Below are 16,958 nucleotides of genomic sequence, written 5' to 3'. Positions count from 1 at the left end.
TGGAAAAAGCATCTGCCAGTGAGTTGGTCTTTTGGGAAATGAGAACTGCTTTAATGGGTCCCATAGATAATTTAGACGGGATGGTAACTACAAGGTACAATGCACCAATAGAAGTAATACGCCTAAAATGGCAGACGTTAAATAATACAATCACACAAAGAAAACAAGGACAGTTTCCTAATGGCTTCAAGAATTGAGTGATGAACCATCGGAGATGGAAATTCCTAATTATGAGGTGATCAAGGGAATTACCTTTGGGGACCAGGAGCATAAACTAAAATAGATATTGGAAAGATATCTGGCTGCCTTGGGTTTGATGCAAATTAGAAATGGGCAGACTTTTTCCTGAATAACCACAACTGCATGAATTGGAAAAGATAGGCCATATAAATCAGTAGACAAAGAAATCAAATACTTAAAAAATATCTTAATAAAATAATTAAGTGAGGTGTGTTAACAATTGTACGACTTTTAGAAGATTTAAATAAAGACAGAGTAAAATGTCAAAATAAACGTGTTATGGTTTGGTAAAATAGAAGCAAAGGTATAAATATATTTTTAAGAGTGCAAAATATCTTCCTAAAAAACCTGATATACACCATGCAACTTAAATTATTCAAATTTATGTGGAGTACTGCAACTTTTGGTGCCCGAAAAGCAAAGGCGGTTTGGCATTATTTTGGACACTGGGTTTTACAAATGAGGACAATCCATGAACAAGCTTAAATCGCTTCAGATAAACACTCGGTGCGCTGACGGGTAACATGGTGGACAATGTGGGACATTTGTGGAAAAACCACGAGAGACTAGCTACTTGCACGCACAAGCACGCAGCTACGATTATGGAACTATAGTGAAATTAAGAAATGGCTCACTTCATGACCTGAAGTATTCATAGCAATACACTGCAAAAGGAACCCAGCATATTAAAAAGAAGTTTCGTAAAAGGGAGACAGTAGCACAATATTGGATTTGTAACCACTTGGCAGCTATGTACAACTATATTCACTATATTTTATCTAAATCTGAATGTAAGCTATGGATATATGTGGAGGTCTTTGACGTGTATTGAAAAACAATAGTAATTTAATATCCTGATGTAATTTATTTATGTAAGCGCAAACAACAATGAAACAGATGTTAACAACATGTACAATGCTATATCATCCTACGCAAGCTATTGCCATCAAGTGGCCTGATATTGGCATCAAGTGACCAGGTATTGGCATCAAGTAGCCAGGTATTGCCATCAAGTGACCATGTATTGGCCAGCAAAGGAAAGCCCAGGTGGTTTAACCATGAATGTACGAGTAAACAAGCATTGGAAATGCAATAGGTCTCGCATTAGAAAAGTTGGAGCTATTGGTCTTGTAAATCTAATAATTTTTAAAGTTATGTTTATGTTTGTATAATAGCAAATGTATTAATTTTGTTATTGTAAATGCCAATATTTATAGAATTTGCAAATGTGACACCTATAGCATTATTTAAAAAATGTTTGTGTCATTTGTAATAAAGCTTGAAACATTGAGAGAACATATTTGAACAAGTGATGCTGTGGTGGCGCTGAGTGATGCTGTGGATGCGCTGAGTGATGCTGTGGTTGTGCTGAATGATGCTGTGGTTGAGCTGAGTGATGCTGTGGTTGCGCTGAGTGATGCTGTGGTTGTGCTGAGTGATGCTGTGGTGAGTGAGGCTGTGGTTGCGCTGAGTGATGCTGTGGTTGCGCTGAGTGATGAGTGATGCTGTGGTTGCGCTGAGGGATGCTGTGGTTGCGCTGAGTGATGCTGTGGTTGCGCTGAGTGATGCTGTGGTTGTGCTGAGTGATGCTGTGGTGGTGCTGAGTGATGTTGTGGTGGCGACGAGTGATGCTGTGGCGTTCAGTAATGCTGTGGTAGCGTATAGTGAGGATGTGGTGCCCCTGAGTGATGCTGTGGTGGTGCTGAGTGATGCTGTGGTGATGCGATAGATAGGGTGAGGGCGATCGATAGATAGATAGATAGATAGATAGATAGATAGAGGGAGGGCAATAGATAGAGTGAGGGCGATAGATAGATATAGTGAGGGGCGATAGATAGAGTGAGGGCGATCGATAGATAGAGTGAGGGCGATAGATAGATAGAGGGAGGGCGATCGATAGATTCACTTAAGTTCCAACCAAAGCTGGAGCACGTGAACTCAGCAGAAAGAAAGGACGACAGAAAGGAAGGAGGGAAGGAAGGAAGGAAGGAAGGAAGGAAGACAAAAAGGAAGATAGAAGGAAAGAGAAGAAAGGGAGAAAGAAGGAAAGAAAGACAGGGAAAGGAAAGGAAAGGAAAGGAAAGGAAAGGAAAGGAAAGGAAGCAGGAAAGAGGAAAAGTAGGAAAAATGAAAAAGAATGAAGAAGGCAAGAAATGAAGAAAGAAGCAGAAAAAGCAAAAAGGGAAAAAAGAAGGCCAAAGGAATGAAAGAAAGAAAGAATGAAAAAAATAGGAAAGAAGGCAACAACAAAACATAGAAGGAAAATAAAGAAAAAGAGAAGGAAATAAAGAAGGCTGCTTACAGGTGCTGCATATGCTTTGGAACTCTAAGCTCTAGAACATCCAGATGGAGTGGACACACTCTCTATAGGGAAAGAAAGGATTTACTGATGTAGAGAAGCGATGCTCCTAGGTCCTATGCAAGGGAGTTAAGTATGGGAATAGTTTGTCAATTCTGGTGACGAACTGCCTGCAAAAAATGTATAGTTTGACCCCGTTTTCAAAACAAATATTTTTAATGCTTGAGGTCCGAACCTCTCTGTGAAAAGCCGGTCACACCAGAACCAACAGGTATCTACTAAGACATTATTTCCAGAACTCCTTATAGCTCCTGACCGTGTCCTGATGCATAATGACAAATTATAAAATAATGATTGTGCAAGACTCATCGCAAACAGAACAGCAGTTGCATGGACAACCCCTAAGTCTGTATCGAGATACGAAGGATAAAAGGCTATGCATGACTACACAATGAAATTGTGTTCTTTGTATCGACTCGGGAAGGATGAAAAGCAGAGTCTGCAGTGCCAGGTTTCCAACCCTTGACTTGAAGGTGCCACTGTGAGGGTACATAGCCTCCTGAGCTGCCCCACAGCTGCCCACATATTCGAGGCAATGTGCACACAAATAGAGGAATAAACATTAGAATGGGTAAGAATGAATTCACAAATGAATGATTATACATTGGATGCCATCAGGGGATAAAACAAGCCACTGTGAGGGTACATAGCCTCCTGAGCTGCCCCACAGCTGCCCACATATTCGAGGCAATGTGCACACAAATAGAGGAATAAACATTAGAATGGGTAAGAATGAATTCACAAATGAATGATTATACATTGGATGCCATCAGGGGATAAACAAGCACAAGTCTGCTTCCGAGTGAAGTGTTATTTCCTGAACTGTGGCTGATACAGTAATATTGCAAGAGGCAACTATGCATTAAGCTGCGGAGAAATAAGTGAGATCTAAACAATCAGTAGAAAATAAAAACAAGCATTGGCGGCCGGAAAAAAAAAAATCGGCGCAAAATGAAGAACAGTCGGATGGGGTGGGGGCGGGGGAGAAGGAGAGTGAGCAGCCTTTGATGAGCGATTGGGGTGGGGGGTAGGAGGGAGGAGAAACGAGAAACACGGCCTGGCGGTCGTGAAAGTGAAAGCTCTTGGCATTGCTGTGGGGAGGGGGGAGGAGAAATGCGACACGGCTGAAAGCCTTTGATGCAGCAGGGGGCGGAGCTGATGCCTTTCAACTGAAGTGAAGCTGCTGGAGGCAGATGGCTGGCTTACATGTGCACGCGCATTTTAGGTCAATGCGCTTGCGCATTGAGCTTGCTTTTCACGGGCACTGCATGGAATCGCCTCGATGGTTAAACTCTGTTTAAGCTCCTATATTTTTGCAAGCTCAATGCGCAAGCGCATTGACAGGCGAGACCTAAAAAAGTGTGATTCGAATATTAGAGCGACGGCTATGACCCTGGGAATGTAGAGCTCCTACTCAGTTTGAAGAAAGAATATAAATCTCTAGTAAGGAAGCAGAAAAGGATTTTTAAAGAAGAATGTTGGGGAATCCTTCTTGAGACAATTGAAAATAAAAATATAAAAGGTTTCTGGAGGTTGATACAGGAAGCTGCAGGAAGGGTGCCAGAAGCTATGAGTTGTGTTGTGGAAGAGGCGGCATGGGTAAACTATTTAAGTGACCTATATAAAGCAGAAAGGACCTCGGAAATCGAGATGAATAGACCAACTTGGACGGGGGTATAGAAGGGTTAAAATCTGATTTCTCTGTAGAGAAAGTAAAAGAAACAATTAAGAAGCTGAATTTATCATGTGCAGCAGGTCCCGATAATCTTCCCGCCGTCTTAATTAAAATTCAGATAGATTGGTGGGCAGGATTTTTATCCCATATGTTTGTATCAATACTGGACTCAGGCCATTTCCCCAAATCCTGGAGAGGGGCCATAATTAAACCTTTGCATAAAAAAGGGGGAAAAAAGGACCCTAAGAATTATAGGTTGATCAATTTATTGGACATTGGGGAAAGGGTCTTCTCAAAAATAATCCTTGGCAGTTTAAAAGAGTGGGCGGAGCGGCAGTCAATAGTTCCAATAAAGCAGAGTGGCTTTAAGGAAGGACATTCTATTATTGATCACTGCTTCGCATTATGGGCCTTAGCGAGGAAGTCCATGGAGCTGCAGGGCAAATTGTTTTGTTGCTTTGTGGACTTTCGCGCAGCTTTTGATTTGGTGGATAGGGACTGTTTGTGGGAGACATTGAGAAAGTACGAGGTCCCCGCCGATCTCCTGTGGATAATCCAGGAACTGCATAGCCAAAATTGGGCTCAGGTAATTAAAGACACCTCTGGCGACCTTACAACGGAGATGGGGATAAACAACGGGTTGAGGCAAGGCTGCGTCCTGGCCCCGCTGCTTTTTGCCATATTTTTAGCAGACTTGCCACTTCTCTTGGGCGCAGCCAGAGGTGCAAGCCCAAAAATTAATGGTAGGCACCTGTCTTGCCTGCTGTATGCTGATGACCTTGTAATAATGGATCAAACAGAGGTGGGGCTTCAGAGGAAGCTAAATGTATTCAATGATTATTGCACTGCAAAATGACTTACAGTAAATATGGAAAAAACAAACATTTTGTGTTTTGGGAAGAAGAGTACGAAGTTTAGTTGGTACTTGAGCCACACCAAACTGGATACTGTAAGCGAAAACAAATACCTCGGAATATGGTTTACAAGGTCCCTGCAGTGGGGCACACATTTGGAAGCACAGAAATTGAAAGCACACTTAGCGGTATGTGGGCTGAAAAGATTTAACCATAGTTATGGCGATATGTCCCACAAACCTCTATTGACATCCTTTAAGGCCATGATTCCCCCGCAATTCCAAAATGGGGCGGAAGTACTCTGCATTGACGGTAAAAGCTCCTGGGATAAAGCGGAGGGGAAATGTTTAAAATCCCTACTGTCCCTTCCTGGTTCGGTAATGATCAAGGAAGTCAGACTGGAATTAGGTCTAACCGCATGGAATGTGCAGGTGCAGCTGAGCCTCCGCAGATTCTGGAATCAGTTGGGGCAGGGGGAAGTTACCAAGGTGTCGCAATGCTGCTTGAAGGAAATTCAGACCAGTGAGTTAAAATGGGCTAAGGAAACAAGAAGTAAACTCCTGGCCATCTGTGACCACCTAAATGTGAACATTGACCCAAGGACACTCCTAATCAATGTAATAAAGAGTGTATTCAAAGTGCAGGGTAAAGATATTTCTAGGTTAACAGACCAAGAGTATTTGAAAAAGAAAGACTCTGTACAATTTATGTGCTCAGGCTGGGAGAAAGATGTAAGCTCTCCTTATATAGATTTGCTACAGAACCGTTGGCTAAGAATAGAAGTTTTTAAGCTAAGAATAGGTATTAACCCGATATTCGCAAATAGTGCAATAAAAGCTGCCTTAACACATCCCGATGGCAAATGTGTTTGTAAATTAGAAATGAAATGTAAGATTTTGCACATTTTATTGGAATGTTATATATTTTTAAATTTACGTAAACAGTTCCCGATTCCCAATATTTTTTAAATATGATGTTAAGGAGCGTTCACAAGCACGGGAGCTACTAGTTGATATGGAAAATTAGATATCGCGATAGCTATCGGGAGATATATGCAGGGTGTGTATAAGTTCCCTGGAAGGATGGAGGCTTAAAAGTAGCCGGTAGCTCTATAATCCAAATGAATTCCTGATTTTAAATTGTTATAAATGTAGTTTTTAGACAATATGACTTTTTAACTGTTAAGGATATGAATTTGTGAAATGTATATTTTATATGATGAACTGTGGTTTATAGATCAATGGTCTAAATAAACTTTGTTTTTGACTTGACTTGACCATGTATTGGCATCAAGTGGCCAGGTATTGGCATAATATGTTCAGGTAACGATCCAATGCTAAGCTGTCTTTGCCATTCTAGTTCAAGTATTTCCATTGTGTAGCAGTTATTGTCACCATTCGCCAGGTATACGCGTCCCCTGTCTTGAATTATCAATCAGTCAGGGAATTGTAAGCGTGCTACTCACCTGTGAGTGTCTCAAGGTGCTGAGGGGGGGTACGCAGATATGTTTAGCCGAAGAGCCAGGTCCTGAGAGTCTTTCTGAAGGTGTTCAGGTAGGGGGAGCGTCTGATGTCTGGCGGTAGCTTGTTCCAGGTTTTATCTGCAATGTGATAGAAGGATCTTCCGCCTGCTCTGGCTCATTAGATGCGCAGGATTTCGCCAGTGCGAGGTTGGAAGAGCGGAAGTTCCTTTTGGGTACATGGAAGTTGAGTCTGTCGTTGAGGCATCTGGGTCCGTTGTGTAGGTATTTGTAGGCGTGAGTGAGGATTTTGAAGGTGACTCTCTTCTCCACTAGGAGCCAGTGTAGACTTTGTATTTATTGGCTGACGTGTTTGTGTCGGGGGAGGCTGAGGACGAGTGTGGCAGTGGTGTTCTGTATTGTCTGGAGTTTGCGGAGTAGGGACTTGTTGATGCCGGCATAGAGTGAATTTCCAAAGTCCAGTCTGCTGCTGATGAGTGCATGGGTGTCTGTCTTCTTTGACTCCGGGGGATCCACTTGAAGGTCTTGCGGAGGATACGGAGGGTGTTGAAGCAGTTGGAGGTGACGGCGTTGATCTGTTGGTTCATGGTGAGTGATGAGTAGAGTACAATGCCAATGTTCTTGGCGTGTTCTGAAGGGGTAGGTGGTCTTCCGACGGCGGTCGGCAACCATGTGCTGTCCCATGCAGAAGGGGTAGTACAGAGGACAAGGAATTCTGTCTTCTCTGCGCTGAGCTTCAGGCAGCTGTTGGTCATCCAGACAGCGACGTCTTGCATTCCTTTCTGGCAGTTGAGTTTGGCAGTGGTGGGATCTTTGGTGAGGGAGAGGATGAGCTGGGTGTCGTCGGCATAGGATACAATATTGAGGTTGTGTTATCAGACGATGGCTGCGAGGGGGGCCATGTAGATGTTAAAGAGGGTGGGGCTCAGGGATGAATCCTGTGGGACTCCACAGGTGATTTTCGTGGGATTGGAGAGAAAGAGTTGGAGTCTGAACCTTTGGCTTCTTCCGGTGAGGAATGATCGGATCCTGTCCAGGGCTGTTCCTTATATGCCTGTGTTGTGTAGTCTGGCAACTAGTGTGCGGCGAAGACGGTGTCGAAGGCCGCTGATAGGTCGAGTAGGATGAGGGCTGTGGAGTGACCTCATCCAGGAGGGTGCGGATGTCGTCTGTGGTGGCGAGTAGGGCAGTCTCTGTGCTGTGGTTGCTTCAGAATCTGGGTTGGGATGGTTCGAGGATGGCGTTCATTTCAATGAATCGTGTCAGTTTCCTGTTGACTGTTTTCTTAGCAACTTTGGCTGTGAAGGGGAGGAGCGAGATTGGCCGGTAGTTTTTGAGGTCGGTGGGTCAGCTGTGGGATACTTGAGCAGCGGTCTGGCTTCTGCGCGCTTCCAGTCATCTAGGAAGGTGCCTGTTTTGAAGGGGGTGTTGATGGTGCATTGTAGTTCGGGTGCAATGGCGGCCGTGGCTCTGTGTTAGATGTGAGGGAGGCAGGGGTCAGTGGGGCCCCCGAGTGGATGCTTTTCATGGTTGAGGCGGTGTCTTCGGCAGTGATCAGTGTTCAGTTGGAGATGGTGGGCTGATTGGTGTGTCTAGGGGGCAGGGGCCCATCTGTGGTGCCTGGTGGATGGTCGATGAAGTTATGGAAGAGGTTTTTGATCTTGAGGTGGAAATAGGTTTCAAGCTTGTCGCAGAGATTTCGGGATGGGGTGATGTCTGTGGCTTTGCTGCATAGGTTGGTGAATTCTTGAATGACATTGAAAAGTTCCTTAGAGTTGGTGGAGTTGGCCAGGATTTTGTTGTGGATGAAGTTCCTCTTGGTGGCTCTGATCTGGTTGTGGTAGTCCGTCATGGCGTCCTTGTAGGTGGTGTGGTTTTCGGTTGTCTTGGTGTTTCTCCAGTTGTTCTCCAGGCACCTGCAGGTGTTTCTTTGCTTCTTGGAGAGCGGTGGTGAACCAGGTGGCTTTCCTGGGGCGTTGTCTGTCGGGGTTGCATAGCCGGGCGAGCTCGTCTGTGCAGTTGGAGATCCAGGTGTGGAGTTCTCTGGCTGTGTTGTTTGCATCAGGTGCCCAGGTACGGTTGTCTCCGGTGAGGGTGGAGTTAAGTTGTTCATGTGTAACCTTGCTCCAGTTCTTTTGTAGTGGGCGTGGGGCCTGTTTGGGTGTCTTGGGTTTGTTGATGGCAAAGTGTATGTAGTGGTGGTCAGTCCATGGCAGCTGCGTTGTGCGTGTGTGAATTGGATGCTGTTTCCTGCCGCAAAGATGGGGTCGAGGGTGTGTCCTGCTCTGTGGGTTCGTGTGTTGAAAAGTTGTTTAAGCCCAATGCTGGCGAGGTTGTCACAAAAGATAGTGGAGTTGAGGTCGCTGGGGTTGCCGAGGTGGAAGTTCAGGTCTCCAATGAGTACGTAGTTTGTTGAGGCGATGGCATGGGGTGCGATGAAGTCAGTGATAGTGGTGGCAAAGGGTGTTCGGGGGCTGGGGGGTCTGTAGACGAGGGTTCCTCGGAGTGTGGTTTTAGGGGTGGTCTGGATCTGGAAGTGCAGGTGTTCGGCGGAGGGGAAGGTTTCTCTGGAGTTGGTGAGGCGGAGGACACTCTTGAGAGCGATGGCGTGCCCCCTCCTGGGTGGTTGGGGTGGTCTTTCCTCTGGATCTTGTATCCATCTGGGATGGCGGTGCGGATGTCGGGCGGAGGATGCATTGGTCCAGGTCTCTGTGAAGAAGGTGATGTCGGGCGAAAGGGAATCGAGTAGGTTCCACACTTCCATGGCGTGTTTGTGTACCGAGCGTACGTTGCCTTTTAGGGTGCCACCGTTGCTGGCGTCGGCGGTGTTGGAAGGCCGGGGTAGCAGTGAGGGTCTGGCGGCAGCAGAGGCAGGAGAACTGGCCATGGGTCGTGTTCGGCGAGGCATGTTCGCATACTCTAAGTCTTCCAGGTTTGAGTGGAAGGAGGGTGGTAGGCACACTACACTATAAATGTCCTGCTGCCCCATTCTTGTCCCACAGCAAGCATTTTTATCTGACACTTTCTATTGTAATAATGATCACTCTGTGACTGTGCCAGGTATTTTCACTGCATGCTTAGGCACTCTCCACCACACACAAAGCCAGCAGGACACTTGTGCACACACACCTTTAGGCAAGCACGTTCAACTGCAAGCTAGCACCTTGCATTCTACCACTGGCAAATGCACCAGCACTGGTCAAATTGTACCAGATTTAGAAAAACGTCTCAAACAAGTATAGTCTCTGGTGGCTATGGAAGAAAAAAAACTATAAAAATAGGCATGATACTGTGATCCGGTCCCGCTGTCACCCCCGCCAGGACTGGACCCCCTAGAAACTTACCGCTATCAGGCACACCCAGTACAAGCCCTTTCGGCCGACCTCCAGTGACCCGCAACATTGCTGGAGCGGTAACCATGACTCGAAGTTCCCCGCCCCTCTCTCTATTGCAGGAGCCAACCAGCGGCCGCCGTCGACAGAAAGCACTTCGTCCCGACCCCGGAAGTTCCACCCCTGAGGCAGCGGCATAACCAGTGAAAGCCGACAACAACAGCCAGAACGCCGTTGGAGGATCGTGGCAGGACACTCGGACTGGCGCAGGAGTCGAAGAAGAGGAGTACCCCGAAGAAGACGAGTGGTCGGAGGATTGGTGGAGTCCCTAAGGAGGTGGCTGAAGAGCGGCCGTGGCTCACTGGAGAGCTACGGCGGACCGCGTGAGTACCGTGAACCTACCCGAGAGCACGCTAGGTGCTCAGTGTACATACCCTGTATAGTTCTCCCTCTCTCCTAGTCACGTATCACGTAGTTAAAGCACTGTGAATATCGTAAAGCACCCTCACGGTATTGAGCCCTTCTTCCCGTCACATTCACCCTGACACCCTTGCTGAATTCTCGTTCTTTGAACTTCCGTCCTTCCCCCCTTCCCAGTACCTCCCTCCCTCACGACTCTCTCCTCTCTACTCCCCTCACTACCACGTGTCGGTGGAAGCATACGTACTGAGTCCCTGTTCGGACTAACGGGCCCTTTGTTTCTCTTGTTGCCCTCCGAGGTGCCTCCCCAGCAACTGCGACAGACCCCAGCCGAAGAACACCACGAGTGGAGCCTAACCCAACCGGGAAGAACGAGCCGAACCATCTTGGAGATTCTGTATTTGCATATCATTTGACTCTTGTGCTTAAATAAAACCCCAGTATAGACCACTACATCCGGCCTCCTTGCCTGATTTTCCGGCCTGCCACACCCCCACGACCACAGATACCCAAATGCATAGAAAGCTGGAAGGACCAGAAAGTGTAATGAGGATAAATGCCAAACTCTGAAAAAAAGAGAATGCAAATCGATTACTTGGTACAGAGTGAAGAAAACATCAGTCATGTTGAAAGATTCTGATTTACTGAAAAGTACGGGCCACCATCAAGAAAATGGTGGAGTTCCCTTTTAGTAAATCCAGAGTAAATAATATGGAACTATGGGCTGACAATATAAAATCAAATAACGAAATACAATAGAATTTTTTTCATTGACCTAATTTAGCTGCAAGGCTTCTGACGGCAGGAACCTATAAGAACACTGGGGCACAAGCGCAGGACGTGTAGTTATATGGGAAAAGAGAGATTTTACTGATCAATGAGGATCAATAAAAAAAGAAGTTACTGATTTTGCTGCCGTATCTTCCGGGCCATCAAAGAGTGCGCATGAATAGGTGGGGCGTGAATCTTGCACTAACATCTTCTTTTTTGGGGCCAGGTGGTCAAAATTAACTTCAATAATACTCCTAGAGGTGCAAAGGTTCACCCATGGAGTAAACAAGTAGTCAACAAATTTGTTATGTGTTGCATCTCTGAAGGATCATAAAAAATTATTTGTCCATAAAATGAATGGTATGATCGTTGAACCACATTCTAATGGATGCAAACATGTGAGCCGGTGCTTCATTAATGCTAGAAATCGCTCCACATAGCATGCCATAATCTTATTTTGCTCTAAGTTGTGTCACCACAGAAGGAGAACCATATGCACACAATCTTAACCAGCTCCTCAAATAAATACTCAAACTTAAATTGATACGGAAATCCCCACTGCAATGGAACGCAGACATTCTCAACTGTGTGGCGGGATAGGAACCTGATTACTTAAGGCTGATTAAGTTGTTCTTAGTCTGAAGAATGAGTGCACTTGCCGGCCCATCATTCCCCGAACCCATAATCATAGGATATTATTGAGCACACATATCAACCATGGGTCTCAAAGCGCTGGCCAAACCCCTGGGGCAGGAAGGAATGAAGAAACCGGCAGGAATAAGAAAGATCAGAACAGCCTGGTTTTTAGATTTCTCTAAAACTGTCTGTGTTCGGTTTCCATACGTAGATGCAATGAGCGCGAATTCCAAAGTGTAGGAGCAAGGAATGAGAAGGATCTCCTGCCGTTCCTGGCGGTGCGAATCTTAATGGGGTGAAAAGATATTTGGTGGAGGACCTGAGGGTTCTGGTAGGTTGATACCAGGTGAGTTTTTTGGCACGATAGCATGGCCCGTTCCCATAGATGGTTCGGTGGACCAGGCAATTGATCTTAAAATGGATGCGTTTCCTGATGGAAAGCCAGTAGAGAGCTCTCAGACTAGGTGCTGACGGTAACAGTGAAGGTAGATTTAGTCTGGCAGCTGTGTTTTTTAGCACTTGGAGTTTGTTAAGAAGCTCTTCATTGATGGGAGCCATCAGGGTGTTTCCGTAATCAAGCAGACGGATGATTTGGCCTTGGACCAGCGACATCCTGGATACAACTGGGATCCATTGGATTATCTAACGAAGACTTTGCATTAGTCCATAGCAGATGCCCGTCACATTATTAACATGGTCTTTCATAGACAAGTTGTTATCGATCATCACCCTAGGTTACAGACCACCAGTTTAGGAGATGGACAGGGGCCGAGATTGGGAGGCCACCAATCACTGGACCACAGAGCTTGGGCTTTCCCAAAAAGAATGATCTCCGTCTTACTGGCATTCAGTTGGAGATGATTAGTTTGCATCCAAACGTTGATGTCAGTCATGCATTTGATGAATTGGAGTTTGGTGTCTGTTAGATCTGGGCCGAGAGTGATCAGTAGTTGCATGTCATCTGCATAAGACACGGTGTCGAAACCATGCGATCTGATCACTCTAGCTAGGGGTGCCACGTATAGGTTGAAAATCGTGGGACTTAGAATGGTACCCTGGGGAACTCCTTTGTCTATCACTTGGCTGCGAGAGACAAGGGTACCAATGTGTACCTTTAAAGAATAGTCAGTTCAAGGCAGTACCCCTGGCTCCCAAGTCCCACAGGTGATTCACTAGAGTCCTGAGGGAGATGGTGTCAAAGGCGGCTGATAGATCGAGCAGGACCAGCTTGGAGTCTAATGTTGTCAACTAACTCGATTATAGAAGTTTACGTGCTGTGAGCCGCCCGAAACCCAGATTGGAAGTGTCCAACAGTTTGTTGCCCTCTAGGAAAGTTGAGAGTTGCCTGTTGATTAGGAACTCCAGAACTTTCCCAAAAAAAGGGAGAAGGGCGATGGGCCAATATTTGATTGGTTCCTTGGGGTCCGAGGTGGGCTTTTTCAAAATAGCCTTGACCATAACTGCTTTCCATTTTGTGGGAACCGTTGCATGACATAAGGATGAATTGAAGAGGTCAGTAAGTCCTATGAGAAGGCCATCTGAAGAGGAGAGAAATGCTAAGGAATCAGAGACTATGGGCACAGGAAGAAGCAGGGAGGCATTTAGGCATAAGGGAAATTTGAAAATGTCAGGAGGAAAAGGGGAAGGGATTTTAAAGTGAGGGGACGGGAAGGCATTCTGAAGAGAAGGAATGTGAGAGAGGAGGGGACACACAATAAACTAACCTGTCCATATGCAATCGAAGCAATGGCACCAGCCGTGTAACGCCCAACACCTGGAAGCAATTTCTGAAGATCCACTGCTGTCCGTGGCATTTGACCTTTGAATTCTGAGACCACCTGTGACACAGAAGAAGATTATGAGGGTGCGGTAAGAGAAGCTTCTACATGAGCCCCACGTCTCTCTTCGGGGCTCAGCCATCTCTTGTGGATTGTGGAACTTGAGAGTGAAAGTTATGAGTCTGTCTCTTAAAATGTAACATCTCTTGCCTTTCTTAGGTCATATGATCATGTAAATCCTGCCATACCACAACACTCACACCCACCATTCCTTATCAATGAGCTCTACACAAACCATTTAAACAACTCAATAACTTGTCTAAAACAGACAGTGGCTCAACAAAATGCAGGCCACATCTAGACACGTTTATTGAGCACGAATAGCGTCTAACCTGCACTGGAAGTCAGACGAAAGGGAGACACAAGATATGAATGTGATAACCTAGGACAAGGTAAGCAAGATAAATGAGCCAAAAACAACAAAAGAAAAAAAGCAAACCGAATTCCAGACACCAGTACATTCCAAAATCCACTACAGGAGGAATTCTTATTTATAGTCTGCGACGCCTACTCAGGAAAGTCCCCTACTGTATAGAAAAAGAACATCAAGATATAAAAAGTATATGAAGATAAAGAAGCTAAATTTAAAATGTATTTCAAAAGTTCTTTAAATGTGAAGGAATTAGAAATGAGGCTAAAAATGTAATTGGTATCTTTAGCTTCATTCATTGGAGCAGCACAGGTAAAACAACCAGAATATAGTATAGACGATGAGTAGCCTCAATTGAAGCCCCTACAAAAAAGATAGCATGCATCGGGGGAATAAAAGCTAGAAGGATATGCTAGAGTTTAGCATATCATTTCACCTTTAAGAATTAAAAAAAGTAGATTTGAGATAAGCTCCAACCTTCTTCCCATTAAAATCTTTCTACATTTAATTGTGAAATAAATAAAATATTTCAATGTTTGTAGAATTGTGGGCAGTGTTCTTGTATCTGTATTTCTATGTATTGTTTTGAAGTTCAAATGGTAGGAATTGCTTAGACTGGGGGACCCGACTTCCATTAATTGCTCAGTGAGCACCCCCCAATACTAGTAATGATTCAGAGGGATCGGCAGAAGTCGTAAGGTGAATAACCACTCCACCAGAGCACCAGCGCCAGGCCTGACCCCTTAGCAGAAGATCTTTAGCAGAAATATCATCTGGCCATGTCCTAAGTAACATTTACAAGCATATCATCTCTCTGAGTAGAGAGCTTTTGATATCCTTATGTGCCAGTAATGTCCATGGTGTTATTATTCACCTTGCAAAATTCAACACAAATGCATTGAAACCTAAGGATTTCAAAGCTATGTATAGAAAATGGCATTAAAGCACAGTCTTATAGTCCTATGTTGGAGTCTTTGTTAAAGATTTCATACCGTTAACTTTACCTAGTTGGTTGAAAACTAGGATCACAAAAACCTCATTCATTTTACCTTTCAGCACCCAAAGAAGCTTTCTTAACTCTAGCTATCCAAAATGTTAGAGCAAAGCCATTTACTGGTCTTAGTAGAAGGGACCAAGGCAGAAAACTGAATTATGTCCAAATGCCCTTGTCTTTTAAAACAATATGTTTACATATCTCTTCCCTCGTACCTGAGCGAGAAAATCCAGTCGCACAAAGATAATAGACTTTAGGGGCAAATTTCAATCAGTGCCTTTCTCCAGTACCTGGTACTCTTTCTACCATAAATGGAGTTTTTTTTTAACCTTCCTTTAAAAAGTTACGAAAGACCCATTTTCCCTGTGAGCATGCATCTTACCATCGAGGACACATACTTATTTAAGGGACACAGGAAGAACTCAGTCCCCTAAAAGCAAGTGCTGTTATAATGACATTTTCCTCAGTGACCGTCTCAAGAAGGTTGCAGGTGATGGGGCCAGAAAATGAAACATTGTTGATTCAAGAAGACTTGAAACCAAAGTAGTGGAAGAACTGAAATGTGATTCCTTACTCAGAGAAACTGAATTGCAAATGTAAGTAGTTGTGTGTTGTTGGTGTATTGATGCAGTGTTACCCACTATACCTTTATATATGATTGAGGGTCCTTACTAAAGAGATGTAAACATGGGAGGTGCCATTTAAATATCCATACCTCTGGTCAAACTGAAATTCCACTCTGGCCCACTTAGCTAACATGCCCTGTAACTCCCTAACCCCGATGCAAGGAGGTGAACCTCCCTATTCATTTTCAGAAACCACCTATTCTTCCAATTCCTGAAGTAATGTCTAGGAATCTGAGTCGAACACTGTGCTATCATCAAAGTGCTGAGATGCTTTGCCATGCGGATGAAATGATGGTTATATTCAGTACCTATTGTATGTGGTACCTAGCTACATATGAAGTGCAATGTTACCTCACATTTACAACCTGATGTTTAAGAACTATAAATAAATTAGATATCTAAACCAATAATGCACCCACCACACAGGATTAAACAATGTAATTAATCCACAACGGTGGATTAACTGGTGGCACAGTGTTGCAAATGTAACACACAGCTCTTTAGAGTATGAGATTTATAAACTGTAGACACTCTTGCGAATACAGTTTAATTGTGTGTGCAGTTATGGCCTGCTGTTGAGGTTCTACAGCCGGACAACCCACACACACACAACCAAATAATGAATAGCACAAAAAGAGAAAATATAAGAAAACCTTCTGCGCCCCTTCGTGCAACCGTTTTCCTCTGGAATAGTAGCCAAGGCCAGCCCACAACTGATTCACTTCCTGTAACAAAGAAAATACAAATACAGATCAGTGTCACCCTCAAAATCAATCATTTGTTAACTCTGCAGTTGTTCAACACACTCAATGATAAAGGCTTGGTAGGTAATCACAACTGAAAGACAATGCAGGAAATCTGAGCATTTATCATAAAAGACTCCACATTACATAACATTATATATTAAATGTTACTAAAATGGAAACAAAAACATCCTTATGGAGGTCTAAAATAAAATAAAGAAAAGAGGTAAAAAAAATCATAAAATGGAGAGTGCGCTAAACGTTAATAGTTTAGAGAGAGAAGAATAATTTCAGGTACAAATTCAGAGACTGAGCAGCTGGAATGCTAAAAGTGCCCTGTACATATTTTATGCGGGAGCGCCAATGAAATCAAAGAGGCGGGACATTAACTGGAGCACGCGGCACTCACGCGAGGAGAGGGTGGAGCAGGAAGGTGTTCCCTAGACATAGCTACTCTTCTCACATTCTCTCATAGCTCTTCTAACCACAAGACCCTGATTAGAAGAATATATCACCTTTAACCTAGCATCGTTCTGCAGAACGCACAAGTTTTAATCTACACCTTAAGATAGTTCTTGTAAACCATAAAGAGATAGCATACTGCTTTCAAATATGTTTTG

At 44.4% G+C, this 16,958-nt stretch overlaps 1 protein-coding gene across 4 annotated transcripts in view; it reads right to left on the bottom strand.

Annotated features, from left to right (window-relative positions):
• Nucleotides 1-16,958, bottom strand: part of MUTYH (mutY DNA glycosylase) — a 191,197-nt gene that overhangs the window by 135,395 nt on the left and 38,844 nt on the right. For all 4 annotated transcript variants that reach the window (XM_086952290.1, XM_086952291.1, XM_086952289.1 and 1 more), the window contains exons 7-8: nt 16,249-16,320; nt 13,492-13,605 (exon numbers count right to left, since the gene is read on the bottom strand). In XM_086952290.1, coding sequence (XP_086808416.1) covers nt 13,492-13,605; nt 16,249-16,320 — 186 coding nt within the window. The remainder of the gene's footprint in view (nt 1-13,491; nt 13,606-16,248; nt 16,321-16,958) is intronic.

This window comes from Lissotriton vulgaris, chromosome 1_1 (assembly GCF_964263255.1).
Source record: "Lissotriton vulgaris chromosome 1_1, aLisVul1.2, whole genome shotgun sequence".
Lineage (NCBI taxonomy): Eukaryota > Metazoa > Chordata > Amphibia > Caudata > Salamandridae > Lissotriton > Lissotriton vulgaris.
Note: the sequence above shows the minus strand (reverse complement) of the source record. Positions and strands in the feature narration are given on the sequence as shown.